The sequence below is a fragment of the Myxocyprinus asiaticus genome, chromosome 15 (genome assembly GCF_019703515.2).
Source record: "Myxocyprinus asiaticus isolate MX2 ecotype Aquarium Trade chromosome 15, UBuf_Myxa_2, whole genome shotgun sequence".
In the NCBI taxonomy this organism is placed as follows: Eukaryota; Metazoa; Chordata; class Actinopteri; order Cypriniformes; family Catostomidae; genus Myxocyprinus; species Myxocyprinus asiaticus.
Window position 1 is genome coordinate 31,047,836 of NC_059358.1, and position 15,898 is coordinate 31,063,733.

Consider the following 15,898-nt stretch of genomic DNA (forward strand, 5'->3'; position numbering starts at 1 on the left):
TGCATAACAAATATTATATAATCTCATTCAAGAGTTAGTATGAGTGAGAACAAATAGTTTCATGTAAAAACAAGAACTACAGCCTAGACCTCTCATTCAGTGTTTGCTCTCATTTCTCAAATCGAAAATCGTCACTGTGGAGCAAATTATGGTGTTTTTATTCAGAACATACTGTACATTATCAGTGATCTGAATTTTTTCTACTGTCATGTACAGTGTTCTCGGAACTCAAAAGGATCTTTGACATTGAATGTTGGACCCTTGTTAGCGTATTAAGTTTCCTTCAATGTGCCATAAAGATCAGTATCTTTAGTTATTAAATACAAGAATGAATAGAAGAGAATGTGTGCATGTATGCTTGTGGATGTGGATATCAGCCGATAATCTCGATAAGACATTCATTATTCACATACACACCTTCTGAGTCACAGCCTTTCTTTTCACATTATTAAGCTGACAAGACATTTTTCCCTTCTCCAACACATACCATGACCCTAGCATCTGGAGGGATGCCAAAGTTCACTACATATACTCATCCCATCCATGCAGGAAATCCTTATCTCTGCTCTGATCCCTGCAACCTACCCTAACTCACAGAGATTCTCCCGAAGACACCCACTGCCAAGGAAAGCATCAGTGAGCTAGCAGTGAGCAGAGGAGATCATGAAGTGGAATCTGAAGTTGCCGAATCCAGGCCTGGAGGACAGGATTCTGAACCATGAGGAGCTGGAAAAGTTGGAGGTGGAGGAGGCAGGTGACAGGCCCAAGTGGGACAACAAAGCCCAGTATATGCTGACCTGCGTGGGCTTCTGTGTGGGACTGGGCAATGTCTGGCGCTTCCCCTACCTGTGCCAGAGCCATGGAGGAGGTGAGTGCTTGCTTGGAATTATGAGGGGTCGAATTATGGTGACCCCCTGCTGTAACAACCATAGTCCTTTAGAATCAGAAACAGAATGAGCTTTATTGCCAAGGATGCTTACACACAGAAGGAATTTGTAATGGTGACAGAAGTTTTCAGTGCAAAGAGAATGCAACCATATATACATATATACAAACATCTGATTCTGAAAAATCGGCAGGGTTGGGAGGGTTACTTTTGAAATGCATTTCACTACAGATTACAGAATACTTGCTGAAAAATGTAATTTGTAACGTATTCTGTTAGATTACTCAAGGTCAGTAACGTATTCTAAATACTTTGGATTACTTCTTCAGCACTGGTAGATTTTTTCACTTGTTTTGACTATAAAAACTCTGCCAGTACAGTAAGACAAAATACACATGTTAAAAATATATTCTCTGAAAAACCTAAATATCTTATGCAGTCTTGTTTCTAAAACAAGATAAATCAAATTGATCTTGTTTTAAGGATTTTTATATATTTTTACAGGAAAACAATACAAAAATATGAATCAAGAATATGGTTTTTGCCCTTATATCAAAGGTCTTACTAGAAAAAAAGAAATTATGAGATAACGTGAATTTTCTTGATAAGAAAATATGATCATGCCTGGTAACGTGCATGTAAAATGTCTAGAAATATCATTTTAGCTTAGCGTAAAGCTGACAATTTACACAAGGTTTGTTTCTATTTCTTCTGCTCCAAACTTACTTCAAACTTACTTCTCTGTCTGCTTGTGTGAATGTATAAATGTTTTCCATCTGAAAGGACTAAATATTAAACGAAACAAATGACAATAAAATGCAAAGTAATCTCTTCAGTAATCAAAATACTTTTTGAATGTAACTGTATTCTAAATACCAATTATTTAAATTGTAGCTGTAGTGGAATATAATACATATTTTGTATTTTAAATACGTAATCCCGTTACATGTATTCCGTTACTCCCCAACCCTGAAAATCAGATTGGTAAAATTTCAGTTGGACTAAAGCGTTTACATGACCAGGGCTTGACATTAACTTTTTGGCTCACCAGACACTGTGGCTTGTGCTATTGCAAAGTCACTAGCCAAAATTCCCTGCCCCGCAAAAAGTGATGTTTAGGGGCACGTTAAGTAAAAAAAAGTAAAGTTTAGGGGCACTTTATTTAGTTTTATTTTATTTTGTGGCATAAGTCTTGACTCACTTGGTGCTTTAGACAAAATAAGACATGACAAAAGAAGAAGAAGTAAAAAACAATTAGAAAAGTGATTTTTATGCAAGACATGTTTGTATATTGGTGTCTTGTTTTAATAAACCAAGCAAAAACTAAGCTGAGCTTGACAGCCAGTTATTGCATATGTTATTGCAAATGCATTTTCACTGTATGGAAAAGAGCAGCAGCTTTAACATTTTAATAGCATCCCTTTTGATAATATTAACTGTGTTACACAGGAAAAAATTAATGTGAGTTTTATGCATGGTGAAGTGGATGATTACATTTTCAGTTTAAAGCAAATTATTTGTGGAAGGCATGACTTACGTGGGTTGACCATAATTTAAAAAAGTGAATTGATGATTTTTGCCACAGCATTTTAGACAAACACTTATTTTACAATAATTGTGCAAGTTGATTATCAAACATTCAAATACTTATTTGAAGTATTTCATATTAAATTATTTTTTTAAGCCCCCTCACTTATGACGCTTATTTCCACCAATATTCACTGTAGTTGTTGACTGATATTTTCAAATTAAAAGTAATTTAAGTAAGATAAAGTGAATTATTGTTCTGAAGAGTATTTTAAAAAGGAGGAAATGAGGTAATACATTTTCTGGCAAGATTCAGTCCCCTGCATGCGTTTGGTCTCTCCCAGTCCCAAGTTGAATTAAATGTACAGTTTGTTAAATGGTTCAGCAGTTTTTCATGCAGCTGAAACTGTACAAATGAATTTTAAGATGTATGTATTTTGCAGTTTCTTTTTAAACACGGCATCTTTAAGTAACACTGTAAACTTCAAGTTTCAAAAGATTGGTAAAGAAAAGAACTAAAGAGAGACAGAGTTACAGAGAAGAATATGAAATTAGTCTTGCCTTTGATCATTATGTGCATGTCCCATTTAAAATATAAATTGCAAACAGCCTTTAATACAACTGAACAGACACTAAAGATAACAAAACACACATAGAACTTTCACATTTTTACCAAAGAATAAAAGAAAAGCAAAAGAAATTATGATACTGAAAGTTTCTTACACTGTTGGAAGGAGTAACATTAATATAGACTGCAGTGGTATTTAAGCAGAAACTATGGTTTCCATAGTAATTTGGGGAGGAAATGTAAGCTGTTTCACCGTTAAGGAATGGAGTAACCTTATGGCTTTACAGTAATTGAAGTGACTGTAGAAATTTGAATAAATATGACTATACTACTGTGTGTGTGTGTGTGTGTGTGTGTGTGTACACTTAAACACAGTACATCTATATATATATATATATATATATATATATATATATATATATATATATATATATATATATATATATATCTTCTTTCATGAGATGATATCTACCTGCCTAGCCCTTAATCCTAATGCCTGATATTAATTTTCAGAGGTTTCCTGCAAGTGCAATAAATGTACGTAACTCTTTTACCACAGACCTCAGCTCAAGGTTAACTAGACAGCATGGTAATATCACTTCAAGTGTGAAGTGTCACAGTCTCCCAGCCAACTATTAACTCAGCTGTGGTGAAAATTGCTGACAGTGGCATTTGTTTTGGAAATTACTTTACTGCCTTTGTGTAACAAAAATCCTAATGGAAATTTACAACTGAACATGTGATTCCTCAGTTATGGGCAGTTTTGAGCAGTTTAATTCTTTAAAAAAAAATTATAATAAAATAAATAAAATAAAAAGTAAATAAATAAAATTACATTTTTGATATTGTGTGTAATGGGGACATTTTTCACTTTTTGGTGAGAAAGTTGGGCAAGCTTTGGACTTGCTAACACTAACTAGCTAGCTGTCAATAAACTTTGATTTTAGGCTATAAAACTAAAAAAGAAATGGATTGTTTCTGACTTCAAATTCTTTAAAAATAAAAATAATAATAATAATAAAGCCTCTTACAGATCAAAATGTAAAAAATTCATTTATCTTCAAATTGTGACTTGATCTGAGGTGTGCAAACATATTATAGAGGGGGAAGTTCAAAGTCTAGGTAAGGGGAAATGTGACAAGCATCAACGACATATCTCACATGTTTTTTCTTATTTTTTTAAAAATAGAAATACAAGCTGTAACTAATCCATCCCTTTCCTTTTAGGGGCATTCATGATTCCCTTCCTCATCCTTCTGGTTTTTGAGGGCATCCCTCTCCTCCATCTGGAGTTTGCCATTGGCCAGCGGCTAAGGAAAGGGAGTGTGGGAGTGTGGAGAACAATTAACCCCTACATGCTTGGTGTTGGTGAGCAACTGAGGGGGGGGGGGGGGGGGTTACCTCAGTGTAGCCTACAAACTAACAACATGTTTTGTTTCACAGGTATTGCATCTATGTCTGTGTCCTTTCTGGTCAGTCTCTACTATAACACCATTATGGCCTGGGTCATGTGGTACTTCTTCAACTCCTTCCAGGAGCCATTGCCTTGGAGCCAGTGCCCCGTCAATGCCAACAGGACAGGTATACATATGAGTTGCTCATACAGTACACCCTAATGAGGGATTCAGTTATGTGCAACTATGGGCAGTTTTCCTGAATGTTGGAACTGGGAAAATCCACTGTTTTAAAAAATGACTGTAAATAAAGTTTGACTTCTTCAGAGTAACATAGCTGATGATTGTTGTCGATTGCTGGCAGGACTCATTTCAGAGTGTGAGAGGAGCTCCCCTGTGGATTATTTCTGGTATAGAGAGACTCTGAACTCCTCTCCAGCCATAGATGAAACAGGGGGTCTGCAGTGGTGGATGATACTCTGTCTGGCCTCTGCCTGGGCTTTGCTGTATGTCTGCTGCATCCGTGGAATAGAAACGACTGGAAAGGTATAAGGCAACTCTTTGTTCGAGTGTGTTACAAATGTTGCCACTGTTTGTAGCTGTACAATCAAAGTCCCTTTAAGGCACACCAGTAACACCCTCTGGCAGCTATTTTCCATGAAGGTAATGGGCATAAAGTACAACTAGCATAGTCCCTATCTACTTGAATAAAGACCAAAATCTTCAAATCTGTATATTCATACTGTCAAGATTTCATTTCAACATTCCACAACAATGGTATGATATGTTTAAATTCTTTAGCTTAAATCATGCTAAAAGACTGGTTTGAATATTAAAATCATGACTCTTTTCAGTGAAAGGTGGAACTTCCATTCTTACAGCCTTTATTTTGAGCATTACAATTTCTCCCATTAATTTTTAGATGAGTTGTCCATATCCTTCCTTTTATAATGTCTCTGGTACAATGCACTAGCTACACAACAACAACTACTGTTTAAAGCCTTACCTAGCTATACATAAACACTTTCAATAATACTAAATAAGAAAGGAATGATCCATTTTAAAGTATTGACTGCATTAGTAATGTAATAGCTTGGTTCACAGCCTTTACAGCAGCTGCACACACAAACCAATTATACTTCAGTCTCATTATTATAGTTGCACTGAATTTAAGAATAACGGCACACTCATAGTTTTTATTAATCTGCTAACTTATAATAAACAGTGTTCAGGGAAGACAGGAGGACATGAACTGGAGTAATTTACAATAAGGGTACATTTTCAATATCATAGGAATGTTATAAATGAATGTCTTAGTCATAAAAAAATAAATAAAGATTATGCTGACATATCAAAAGGAATATGCTTGTAAAGATATCTGAAACAGAACAAATTTACAGCTTTACAACTCTGTGTGAACAATGAAGCAGACAGTTTCAACTAGTGCAATAAAAGAGTTATTATTCCAGAATGTCCTTAGTGTTAATCTCTTAATTCAAGAGCCACAAAACATTGCCTAAGTTTGAAACCATTTTGACATACCCAAAGTATATGATTTTTTTGTATATATATATATATATATATATATATATATATATATATATATATATATATATATATATATATTTCACAAGAAAAAAAAATTGTTGATTTTAAAACATTTAAATAGCAAATAGAAACATGTGGTAGGTTCACATGTGCTAAAAGTGTCTCTTCTCCTCAAAGGCCGTTTATGTGACTTCCACATTGCCCTACGTAGTTCTTACCATCTTCCTGATCAGAGGACTGACTCTAAAAGGATCCGTTGATGGCATTAAGTTCCTCTTCACCCCAGATGTGAGTGCCAAAATCAAAACAGTGACTTTGTTTTCATAATGTATCAAGTTTTTACAACATTTAGCACTGTCAGAAAATACAAACTGTATGCATGTGTGTGCAGATAAATGAGTTAGCAAACCCCACCACATGGCTTGATGCAGGTGCACAAGTGTTTTATTCATTTTCTCTTGCCTTCGGGGGTCTGATCTCCTTCTCCAGCTATAACTCTGTACAGTAAGTTCATGTAGTTTATTTATTTATTTTCTGAAGGGGGTTGGTTTTTGGCAATATACACTGTAAAAATTGTCATCATCATCATTTTTTTTTTTTTTTTTTTAACAGCAACGATTTACAATAAGGTTCTATTTGTTAACATTAGTAAATGCATTAGGTATCATGAACAAACAATTCACAATATATTTTTTTACAGCATTCATCAATATTTGTTAATGTTAGTTAATAAAAATGCAATTGTTTATTGTTAGTTCATGTTCATTCATAGTGCATTAAATAATGTTAACAAATAAAAATTTTGATTTTAAAAATGTATTAGTATATATTGAAATTAACATTAACTAAGATTGCTAAATGCTTTAAAAGTATTGTTCATCGTTACTTCATGTTAACTAATATTGTTAACTAATGTTAACAAATGGAACCTTATTGTAAAGTGTTACCTTTTCATCGATTTAATGTGTCACAATATTTTCTGTCATTGCTATACTTTTTTAGGTTTTAAAATGTCAACTCTTCATAAATTGAAAGCGGTTGGATAAAGTGCAATAAACCTATCACTGTAACCTGTAACCTTGCACTACCTTGATTTTATTTAAAACTGCAATTAAATGTAAGTTTAAAACAACAATTAAACCTAAGTTTTCAATTTTAGTGGGTGGAACCTTTTTACAATATACACACACATATACATATACATACATATATATATATATATATATATATACACACACACACACATACATCAGTTTTGATTCTTTTTCTAAAACAAAACTGTTCATCATCGTTCAATATTTTTGAAACATTTCTGTCCCACTCCATTATTTTGACTCAGTTTGACCCAGAAACACTTTTTAAAAATTTTTTTTATGCCCTGTTACTCTAAAAAAGGAACATTTCAGATTTTTAATGATATAATAATTATGTTTTTACTCCAAACCGCTGCAGATATATGACCAGTTAATGGGATAGTTCACCCCAAAATGAACATTCAGTCATTGTTTACTCACCCCTGTGTTATTATAAACCCATATGACTTTCTTTCTTTTTCTTAACACAAATAAATGGTGGTTTATGGTGACCACCTCTTCATGCTTCAAAAGCATGCAAAAATATAATTCAGAAGTCTAATAAATTATTCCATGAGACTCATGATTGTAATGAAAGCATACTATGAGCTTTGGTAAGAAACAAACCGAAATCTAAAGTATTATTTAGTGAAACTGTTGACAGATTGTTGCTCTCCTCTGCACAAGGTGCCTATCCACCACCTCACTTTAAATGTCCAGGTGCCCCATGTTGAACTCCCAGAACCCCAGCTCAATCTGAAATGATCACTTAATCAGTGCCAGGGACTCTGGAATTAAGCAAATAATCTGTTTGTTACCATACTGATAAACATCAATTCTAGATCTTGGCCAGAAACACTTCTATACCATGTTTGGCCATTCCTGACTACGGGAAGAACAACAAAGGCAAGTTATAATCATGAAATATATATTCGTAAGTACTATTATATGCATAATAACTCCATGAACAACTTTTCCTAAAGCTTATTTACACAAAGTTGTGACTGGTCATAATAACTGAGGAGCGGCAACACCAGTAACAATTTTCATGAAATATAAATTTTATAAAAAGGCAGCTAAAATACCTCAAAGCACATGTTGCTAATCATGCTGTACTCTATAAATCATGTTGTTTAATCCATTTGTATTTTTTTTTTTTTTTACAATTCCCTTAAAATAAAATAGCAGTGACTTCACCTAAAAGCGTCAAAGTAAATTATGAGACAAATTAGGACATTAGGACAAATGTATCTTTTTTGTATTTTGTTTCTCATATTTTAGATGAGAGAGAAATGTATTTTTAAACTCAAAATTGCCCCTTAAACATCAATGCATGACCTCAGGGACATGCACTTTTACGGTACTTGGAATTTTATATAGATTAAAAACAAATATTGCATCATTCATGGCTCAAATCAGTATATTTGTTCAAAGATCATCTTATTTTATTAAAGTATGCAAATAAATTGTGCCTGAACAGTGTTTTTAAGGTGTAAGCTTACTGCAAATACTGGAGACAGAAATATGGATATCGTTTCTGTACAATTAACATTTTACTTTAGTGCAAAAAACCCAAAATGAGTTTCTGTGTCAAAGTGACTCAAAATTATGGAGCAGATTACATTGACTCTGAAAAGTGCATTCTTACAGTCAACTCAATCAGTGCAATAGAGATTTACACACAAGGTTCAATGCAAATTCTTCAAGGATCAACAATCTAATTATTCTCTCTCTCTCTTTTCCAGCAATAATTGTGAGCAGGATGCAGTCATCATCTCCATCATCAATGCCTTTACCTCAATCTATGCTGCCACTGTCATCTATAGCATCATTGGCTTTAGAGCTACAGAGAGATTTGATGACTGTTTAAATGGGTAAGTGCTTAGTATGGTCACAACGTCTGACCCTCTGTTTTGTTGAAAACAATATTCATTGCATATTAGATAAGGTGTGTGAAGATGGACAAAGGAGTGACTCAGATTGTTGGGAAAGCTATCGTAGATAGATCAAATGAGAATCAATCATGAGATTATTATAATTAAAAGAATATTCCTCTTTAAATAAAAGTTAATGTTCCTCAGGTAAAAAAATAAATGCTTGAACCAAAGTGCAACTTACAATGAAAGTCTATAGGGAAATCACTGCACATTATATGTTGTAAACTGATAGAGCTTAACTTGTATTCAAAGTGCAATATTCCTTTATGGTATAATCGTATGCACTAATCTTATCACTGCCCTGCAGAAACATCTTGATTCTTCTGAACACATTTGAACTGCCAGAGGGAAACATCACTGAGAGCAACTACGAAGCTGTTTTTCAGAGCCTTAACACCACATACCCTGACATCATCGGCAACCTCACCCTGAAGGCCTGTGATCTAAACAGCTTCCTCAGTGAGGTACAGTAATCTTTTAGCTTTAGATCTTTAGATTTTTTCTGCAAATAAGGTTTGAACTGAAAGCGATTGTTCACCCAAAATATGAAAATTCTGCAACTATCATATTGTTCCAAACCTGCATGCTGTTATCTTTACACAGGGTGTGGAAGGAACAGGTCTGGCCTTCATTGTGTTCACTGAGGCCATCACTAAAATGCCTCTGTCTCCATTGTGGTCTGTCCTGTTCTTCATCATGCTCTTCTGCCTCGGCCTGTCCTCCATGTTTGGCAACATAGAGGGTGTTCTTGTTCCCCTGCAGGACCTGAAGGTCTTTCCTAAAAGCTGGCCCAAAGAGGTCCTTTCAGGTGTTATGTCTAATCACTTTGTGACTGATTGTGGATTCCACTTTTCTCCATCTTTCTCCATCTATGTAGTTTAAACCTTAAATTAATTGTTCATTGCAGGACTGGTGTGTTTGGTGTGCTGCCTGGTTGGACTGATATTTGTGCAGGGCTCAGGGAACTACTGGCTAGCCCTGTTTGACAGCTTTGCTGGCTCAATCCCACTCCTCATCATAGCTTTCTCTGAGATGTTTGGAGTTGTGTACGTCTATGGGATTGACAGGTAGGTTGGAGCCCAACAGTTATGCAATGAAATGTTGTTTAACTATAACAACAATGCTCAATGGGTCAAAGAAATATGGATTAGATTGAATGGAACTATTTGATAATGTTGGGAATTGGTTATAGGACAAAACAAGACTGGATAAAGAAGATAAATTATTTCATAAAGAACAATTTAAGCACATGTGAGTAATTCACAGACGTGTTCACAGAGTCTAGATAATGAGTTTATACAGTGCTAATTAGATACAATGATTTGGTATCAGCCACAAATGACTGCTATCTTCTCCTCTTTATCAACAGGTTCAATGAAGACCTGAAGTTCATGATTGGACACAAACCTAACATATTCTGGCAAGCCACATGGAGAGTCATTAGTCCCCTAATCATGTTAGCCATCTTCATCTTCTACTTTTCCACTACTATCACTAAGGAGATCTTTTACAGTGCCTGGGACCCTGAATCGGTGAGGACACCTAAATGCACACATAATTGACAGTAATCATGAACCACAATTTGGTTCTCATTTCATGAATTGTAATATGCAAGGCAAAATTTACCATAGATTTCTTAAAGCTATTTTGATTCATTTGGGTCATAAAAACAAGAACTATTTAAGGGCCATAAAAAGGAACTATTTCTACCTGGTCTGACCTTTAAAATTTCTTGGTGTAGCCTTAGTCAGGTTGATAATTAAATAACAATGTATATTAATTAATATATTTGAATAAAACCAGTTAATTTGGATGTAACTAAACACATTTTAGGTTACCTGACACATTTTTTTTTTTGCAGTGTATACTGCGCCACAAGACATTAGCAATTACAATAACTGAATAACCTTGTTGTCTCATTTATAGGAAAATTTCCCAACCCTCGAGAAGAAACCTTATCCTTCATGGATCTATGTGATTATCTTTTTCTTGGCTGGGATCCCCAGTTTGGCTGTACCTGGAACAGCGATTTTTAGAGCCATACAAGACTTCTGCTGCAGAAAAGATCGTGGTGCTCCAGTTCAGGAACTCAATTCCATATCTTACAAAATTCATATGCAGGATGAAGAACAGAAGACCCACAAGTCAGAAAAGGCTGACCAAAACCCCCACAAATAAGATCTGACTTAGAAATAATTTAAACATAGTTCAAAAGAATATCATACAGTAGACCAATGCAAACATTCAGGGGTTAACTAACTGCCCTTTCCAGAACTGTGAGAATATTGCAATATTTTCTGTTTCTTTTTGTCCTAATTTTAAGGTAGTTCCAGCATTTTTTAATAACCACAACTTTTCAAAAACCTTTAAAAGCTGTGTATGGAAGAAGGTAATAATTTAGAGCCTGATGAAATGACAAGAGTTTAAGTTTCTTATTTTATTATCAATATATTGTTTAAAATAATGTACATTTTAATACATTTTATTACAAAAAATATATTTGCTATATAATGCTATTGGAGAATATAATTATATGAAGATTCTATATCATATTTAGGACTGGCATTTGGCAGGAAAATGTATGGATCTGTGTATTTATTTTGTAACTAAAATTTTTTTTTCTTTTAATGATATTGTATTTTGACTATACAGAAACATTTTTTTTTTTTTTTGCTAAGACAAACAGTATGTTCCATGATGATATTGATATTTTGGGATTTTGAAAGATTTTTTGGGCTTGTTTTGTGCAATACATACAGAAACCTCAGAAAACAATTTGAACATAATTAGCCAATTCATTATTAGAATAATTTGTAATTATTAAGGCTGTCAATTTAAAGCATTCATTTTGTGCAATAAATTATTTAAAAAATAACACCTTTAAAATTTGTGAAATTAATCATTCCCCTTGAACATACGTAAATTCTATAAAAAGGAATTTTACTACCATCAGATCAGAATCAGAATCAGCTTTATTGCCAAGTATGCTTACACATACAAGGAATTTGTCTTGGTGACAGGAGCCTCCAGTGTACAACAATACAAAAACAATACAAATACAGCAGCAAGACATAGATAATAATAAAAAATAAAAAATAGTTATACACATACGTACATACACACAGACACACACATACGTTTTTTTCTTTTTCCCAGAGGAATGAAATGGCAGAAGAGGTTGGATGTGTTGGATAAATATAAAAAAAATACTAAACTGTGTATTGCACATAGTTATTGCTCAATGGGGCAATTTAACTGTTCATGAGAAAACTGTTCCTGTGCCTGATGGTTCTAGTGCTCAGAGCTCTGAAGCGTCGGCCAGAAGGCAACAGTTCAATAAGGTAGTGGGCAGGGTGAGTGGGGCTAGAGTGATTTTTCGAGCCTTTTTCCTCACTCTGGAAGTGTATAGTTCTTGAAGGGGGGCAGGGGGCAACCAATAATTCTCTCAGCAGTCCAAATTGTCCTTTGTAGTCTTCTGATGTCTGATTTCGTAGCTGAACCAAACCAGACAGTTATTGAAGTGCAGAGGACAGACTCAATGACCACTGAGTAGAACTGTATCAGCAGCACCTGTGGCAGGTTGAACTTCCTCAGCTGGCGAAGGAAGTACAACCTCTGCTGGGCCTTTTTCACAATGGAGTCAATGTGTGTCTCCCACTTCAGGTCCTGTGAGATGGTAGTGCCCAGGAACCTGAATGACTCAATTGTTGCCACAGTGCTGTTTAGAATGGTGAGGGGGGTCAGTGTTGGGGTGTTCCTCCTAAAGTTCACAATCATCTCCACCGTTTTGAGTGTGTTCAGCTCAAGGTTATTTTGACTGCACCAGACATCCAGCTGTTCAACCTCCCTTCTGTATGCAGACTCATCGTCATCTTGGATGAGGCCGATGACAGTGGTGTCGTCTGCAAACTTCAGGAGCTTGACAGAGGGGTCCTTGGCGATGCAGTCATTGGTATAGAGGGAGAAGAGTAGTGGGGAGAGCACACGTCCCTGGGGGGCACCAGTGCTGATTGTACAGGTGCTGGAAGTGAGTTTCCCCTGTCTCACAAGCTGCTGCCTGTCTGTCAGAAAGCTGGTAATCCACTGACAGACAGACATGGGAACAGAGAGTTAGTGTAATTTATTCTGGAGTATAGCTGGGATGATGGTGTTGAAAGCCGAACTGAAGTCCACAAAAAGGATTCTTGCATATGTCCCTGGTCGGTCCAGATGATGCAGGATATGATGCAATCCCATGTTGACTGCATCATCCACAGACCTGTTTGCTCGATAAGCAAATTGAAGGGGATCCAGAAAGGGTCCAGTGATGTTCTTCAGGTTGGCCAACACCAGTCTCTCAAATGATTTCATGACCACAGACGTCAGGGCGACAGGTCTGTAGTCATTAAGTCCTGTGTTTCTTTGGGACAGGAATAATGATTGAGCATTTGAAGCAGCATGGGACTTCACACTGCTCCAGTGATCTATTGAAGATCTGTGTGAAGATGGGGGCCAGCTGGTTAGCACAGGATCGAAGACACGCTGGTGAGACACCATCTGGGCCTGAGCTTTCCTCGTCTTTTGTTTCCGAAAGACTTGGCTCACATCATCTTCACAGATCTTAAGTGCAGGTTGAGTAGCAGGAGGGGGGAGGAGGGAGGTTGCAGGAGGTGTTTGTGTGAAGTGAAGGTCAGAGTGGGTGTGGGGTGTGAGATTGGGCCTTTCAAATCTGCAGTAGAACACATTCAGGTCGTCAGCCAGTTGTTGGTCCACCACAGGGTTGAGGGTAGGAATCCTGTAATTTGTGAGTTGTTTCATGCCACTCCACACCGATGCAGGGTCGTTAGCGGAAAACTTATTTTTCAGCTTCTCAGAGTATCTTCTTTTAGCCACTCTGATTTCCTTGTTCAGTGTGTTCCTGGCCTGATTGTACAAGGCTTTATCCCCACCCCTGTAAGCATCCTCTTTGGCCTGATGAAGCTGCCTGAGCTCTGCTGTAAACCACGGTTTGTTGTTGTTGAACTTTAAATAAGATGAGTTTAAATGAGATGAGTTTAAGCTTAAAGGTGCACTCATTAACTTTTAGTTTGTGTCATCTTGGACTGTGGATGCAGCATCATTCAACGTCAATAGTTTTCAGGTAGAAATGCCATTGTAGAAATTCACTATTCACAATAAGCCATTTAAGGTATAATCCACTGCTAGGTGTGTGTTAAACGATTTCAAATGCATGACGAGGAGGCTTCGCGTCTTGTAGTTGCCTCAGCGAAGGGCATTTAAAACCGTTTGATGCACATCTAGCTGTGGATTATCCCGCTTATATCATGGTTCCTTGCCAGAATTGATTAGTTACAGCTGTCATACATTTTTTGCAGTGCAATTTTTGACAGGAAGAACAAAAAAAAACAGTTAATTTTATCTAAGGGTCATTAGATCTACAGCTCTTCCTATTCAGGCACAGAGACCACACACTTGGTCAAAACTGTGAATTTAAATGCACAATCCAGAAATAATAATATCCACGGAACGTATAGGTGTTGGAACTACAGAGAAAATGTATTATTTCATTTTTATTCATTGTCATTTCCACATAAATGTGGAAAAACTGACATAATAAATGTGTCATTGACAGTAAAAGTAGCACTTACTGAATGATAAGGGGAAAACCATTCAAAACACTCTGAAACCTGCAGATTTTGACATCTGAGACATCGGTATGGTATCCATCAAGGCTGCACGGTTGACTGAATTAAGAATGAAATCGCAATTTGTTCTTGATTGGTAGCAATTTACTGCAAAATGCAGCGTGTAATGTTTTCACTTGCTATAGCTCAGTCTGATTGCTCTGTAATGTTATGTTCCTAGGGTTACAAACAGTACATTAATATTGAACGGTGGTTAAAACTGACCGGAACTACCTGTGCATTCAACGGTTTGAACCACACGGATTCCAGCCAATCAGAATCGAGTATTCGAACAGACCATGGTATAAGATTAATTGAATCCAAGAGTGAAAGTGTCCAATAACAAGCCGGTTACTGAGAATAAGTGAGTAGTATTCATCTGATCATGTTATTCTAAAATGGCAACCCCCATGAGGAAACCCTCTCCATGTAAAATAAAACAGCTTTTATAAAGTTACTGATATGACTAGAGTCCTCATCTCATGTCAGTGGTCATGATTTTACAGATATGTTTCAAAATTACAATTAATTTCTTTAGGAGTAAAACTTTTTTAATGGGGAAAAAATTACTGAGTGCACCTTTAAAATACCTCTATGTTTTTGCGAACCACAATCAGCAGGGGTAGTTGGTGCAACTCCAGTTGTACAGGCAACAAATCACACTTATCTTGTCTTATAAAAGCTGTTTTATTTTACATGGAGAGGGTCTCCTCTTGGGGGCTGCCATTTTAGAATAATATGATCAGATAAATACTACTCACTTAATCTCAGTAACCGGCTTGTTATTGGACACTTTCACTCTTGGATTAAATTAATTTTATACCATGGTCTGTTTGAATACTCTATTCTGCACAAAATGAGCCACACACAGCAAAGACACTTTCTTGCACAAAATGAGCCACACACAGCAAGACACTTTCTTGCATTGACAGCTGGATGGAAAACCAAAAAAATATTTTTACTTTTAAAGCCACTTTTTATATTATCTAATGCAGGAGTCAGCAACCTATGGCACATGGAGGGGTAATCACTGGCACCCCAGCAACAGCGAGAGAGGAGCTGACTAGATGAAATTCCGCACTTGCATTCCAATCTACATCTTGACGTAAACTTTCCTCATGATCACACAAAATTTTTTCATGAGCTGAATGGGAGACTAAACAGAAAGTTTAGAAACGTGCCCGCTTTGCTTCGGTCAGGCTGTGCGGATGACAGCCTGCATTCATTTGTTTGTTTTTTTGCTTTCGAACAACATGTGATGTAATAAGGAAAACACCACTATTAAAACTTGAGATTTCCAAC

The 15,898-nt window shown here is 36.1% G+C and overlaps 1 protein-coding gene across 1 annotated transcript; it reads left to right on the forward strand.

The window, feature by feature from the left end:
• Positions 1–663: 663 nt before the first annotated feature.
• LOC127452673 (sodium-dependent neutral amino acid transporter B(0)AT1-like) lies at positions 664–11,111 on the forward strand. The gene is made up of 12 exons (XM_051718299.1): positions 664–868; positions 4,209–4,349; positions 4,425–4,562; positions 4,740–4,921; positions 6,101–6,211; positions 6,315–6,427; positions 8,742–8,870; positions 9,241–9,397; positions 9,537–9,741; positions 9,841–10,000; positions 10,303–10,465; positions 10,860–11,111. The coding sequence occupies exons 1-12, from the start codon at positions 664–666 to the stop codon at positions 11,109–11,111; spliced, it is 1,956 nt and encodes a 651-aa protein (XP_051574259.1).
• Positions 11,112–15,898: the final 4,787 nt, after the last annotated feature.

Excerpts from the sequence above, each read along its gene's own strand:
- LOC127452673 (XM_051718299.1), top strand. The coding sequence starts at position 664 with ATGAAGTGGAATCTGAAGTTGCCGAATCCAGGCCTGGAGGACAGGATT. Across the intron at positions 4,922-6,100 it reads GAATAGAAACGACTGGAAAG|GCCGTTTATGTGACTTCCAC; the intron begins GTATAAGGCAAC and ends TTCTCCTCAAAG. Across the intron at positions 9,742-9,840 it reads GCCCAAAGAGGTCCTTTCAG|GACTGGTGTGTTTGGTGTGC; the intron begins GTGTTATGTCTA and ends TGTTCATTGCAG.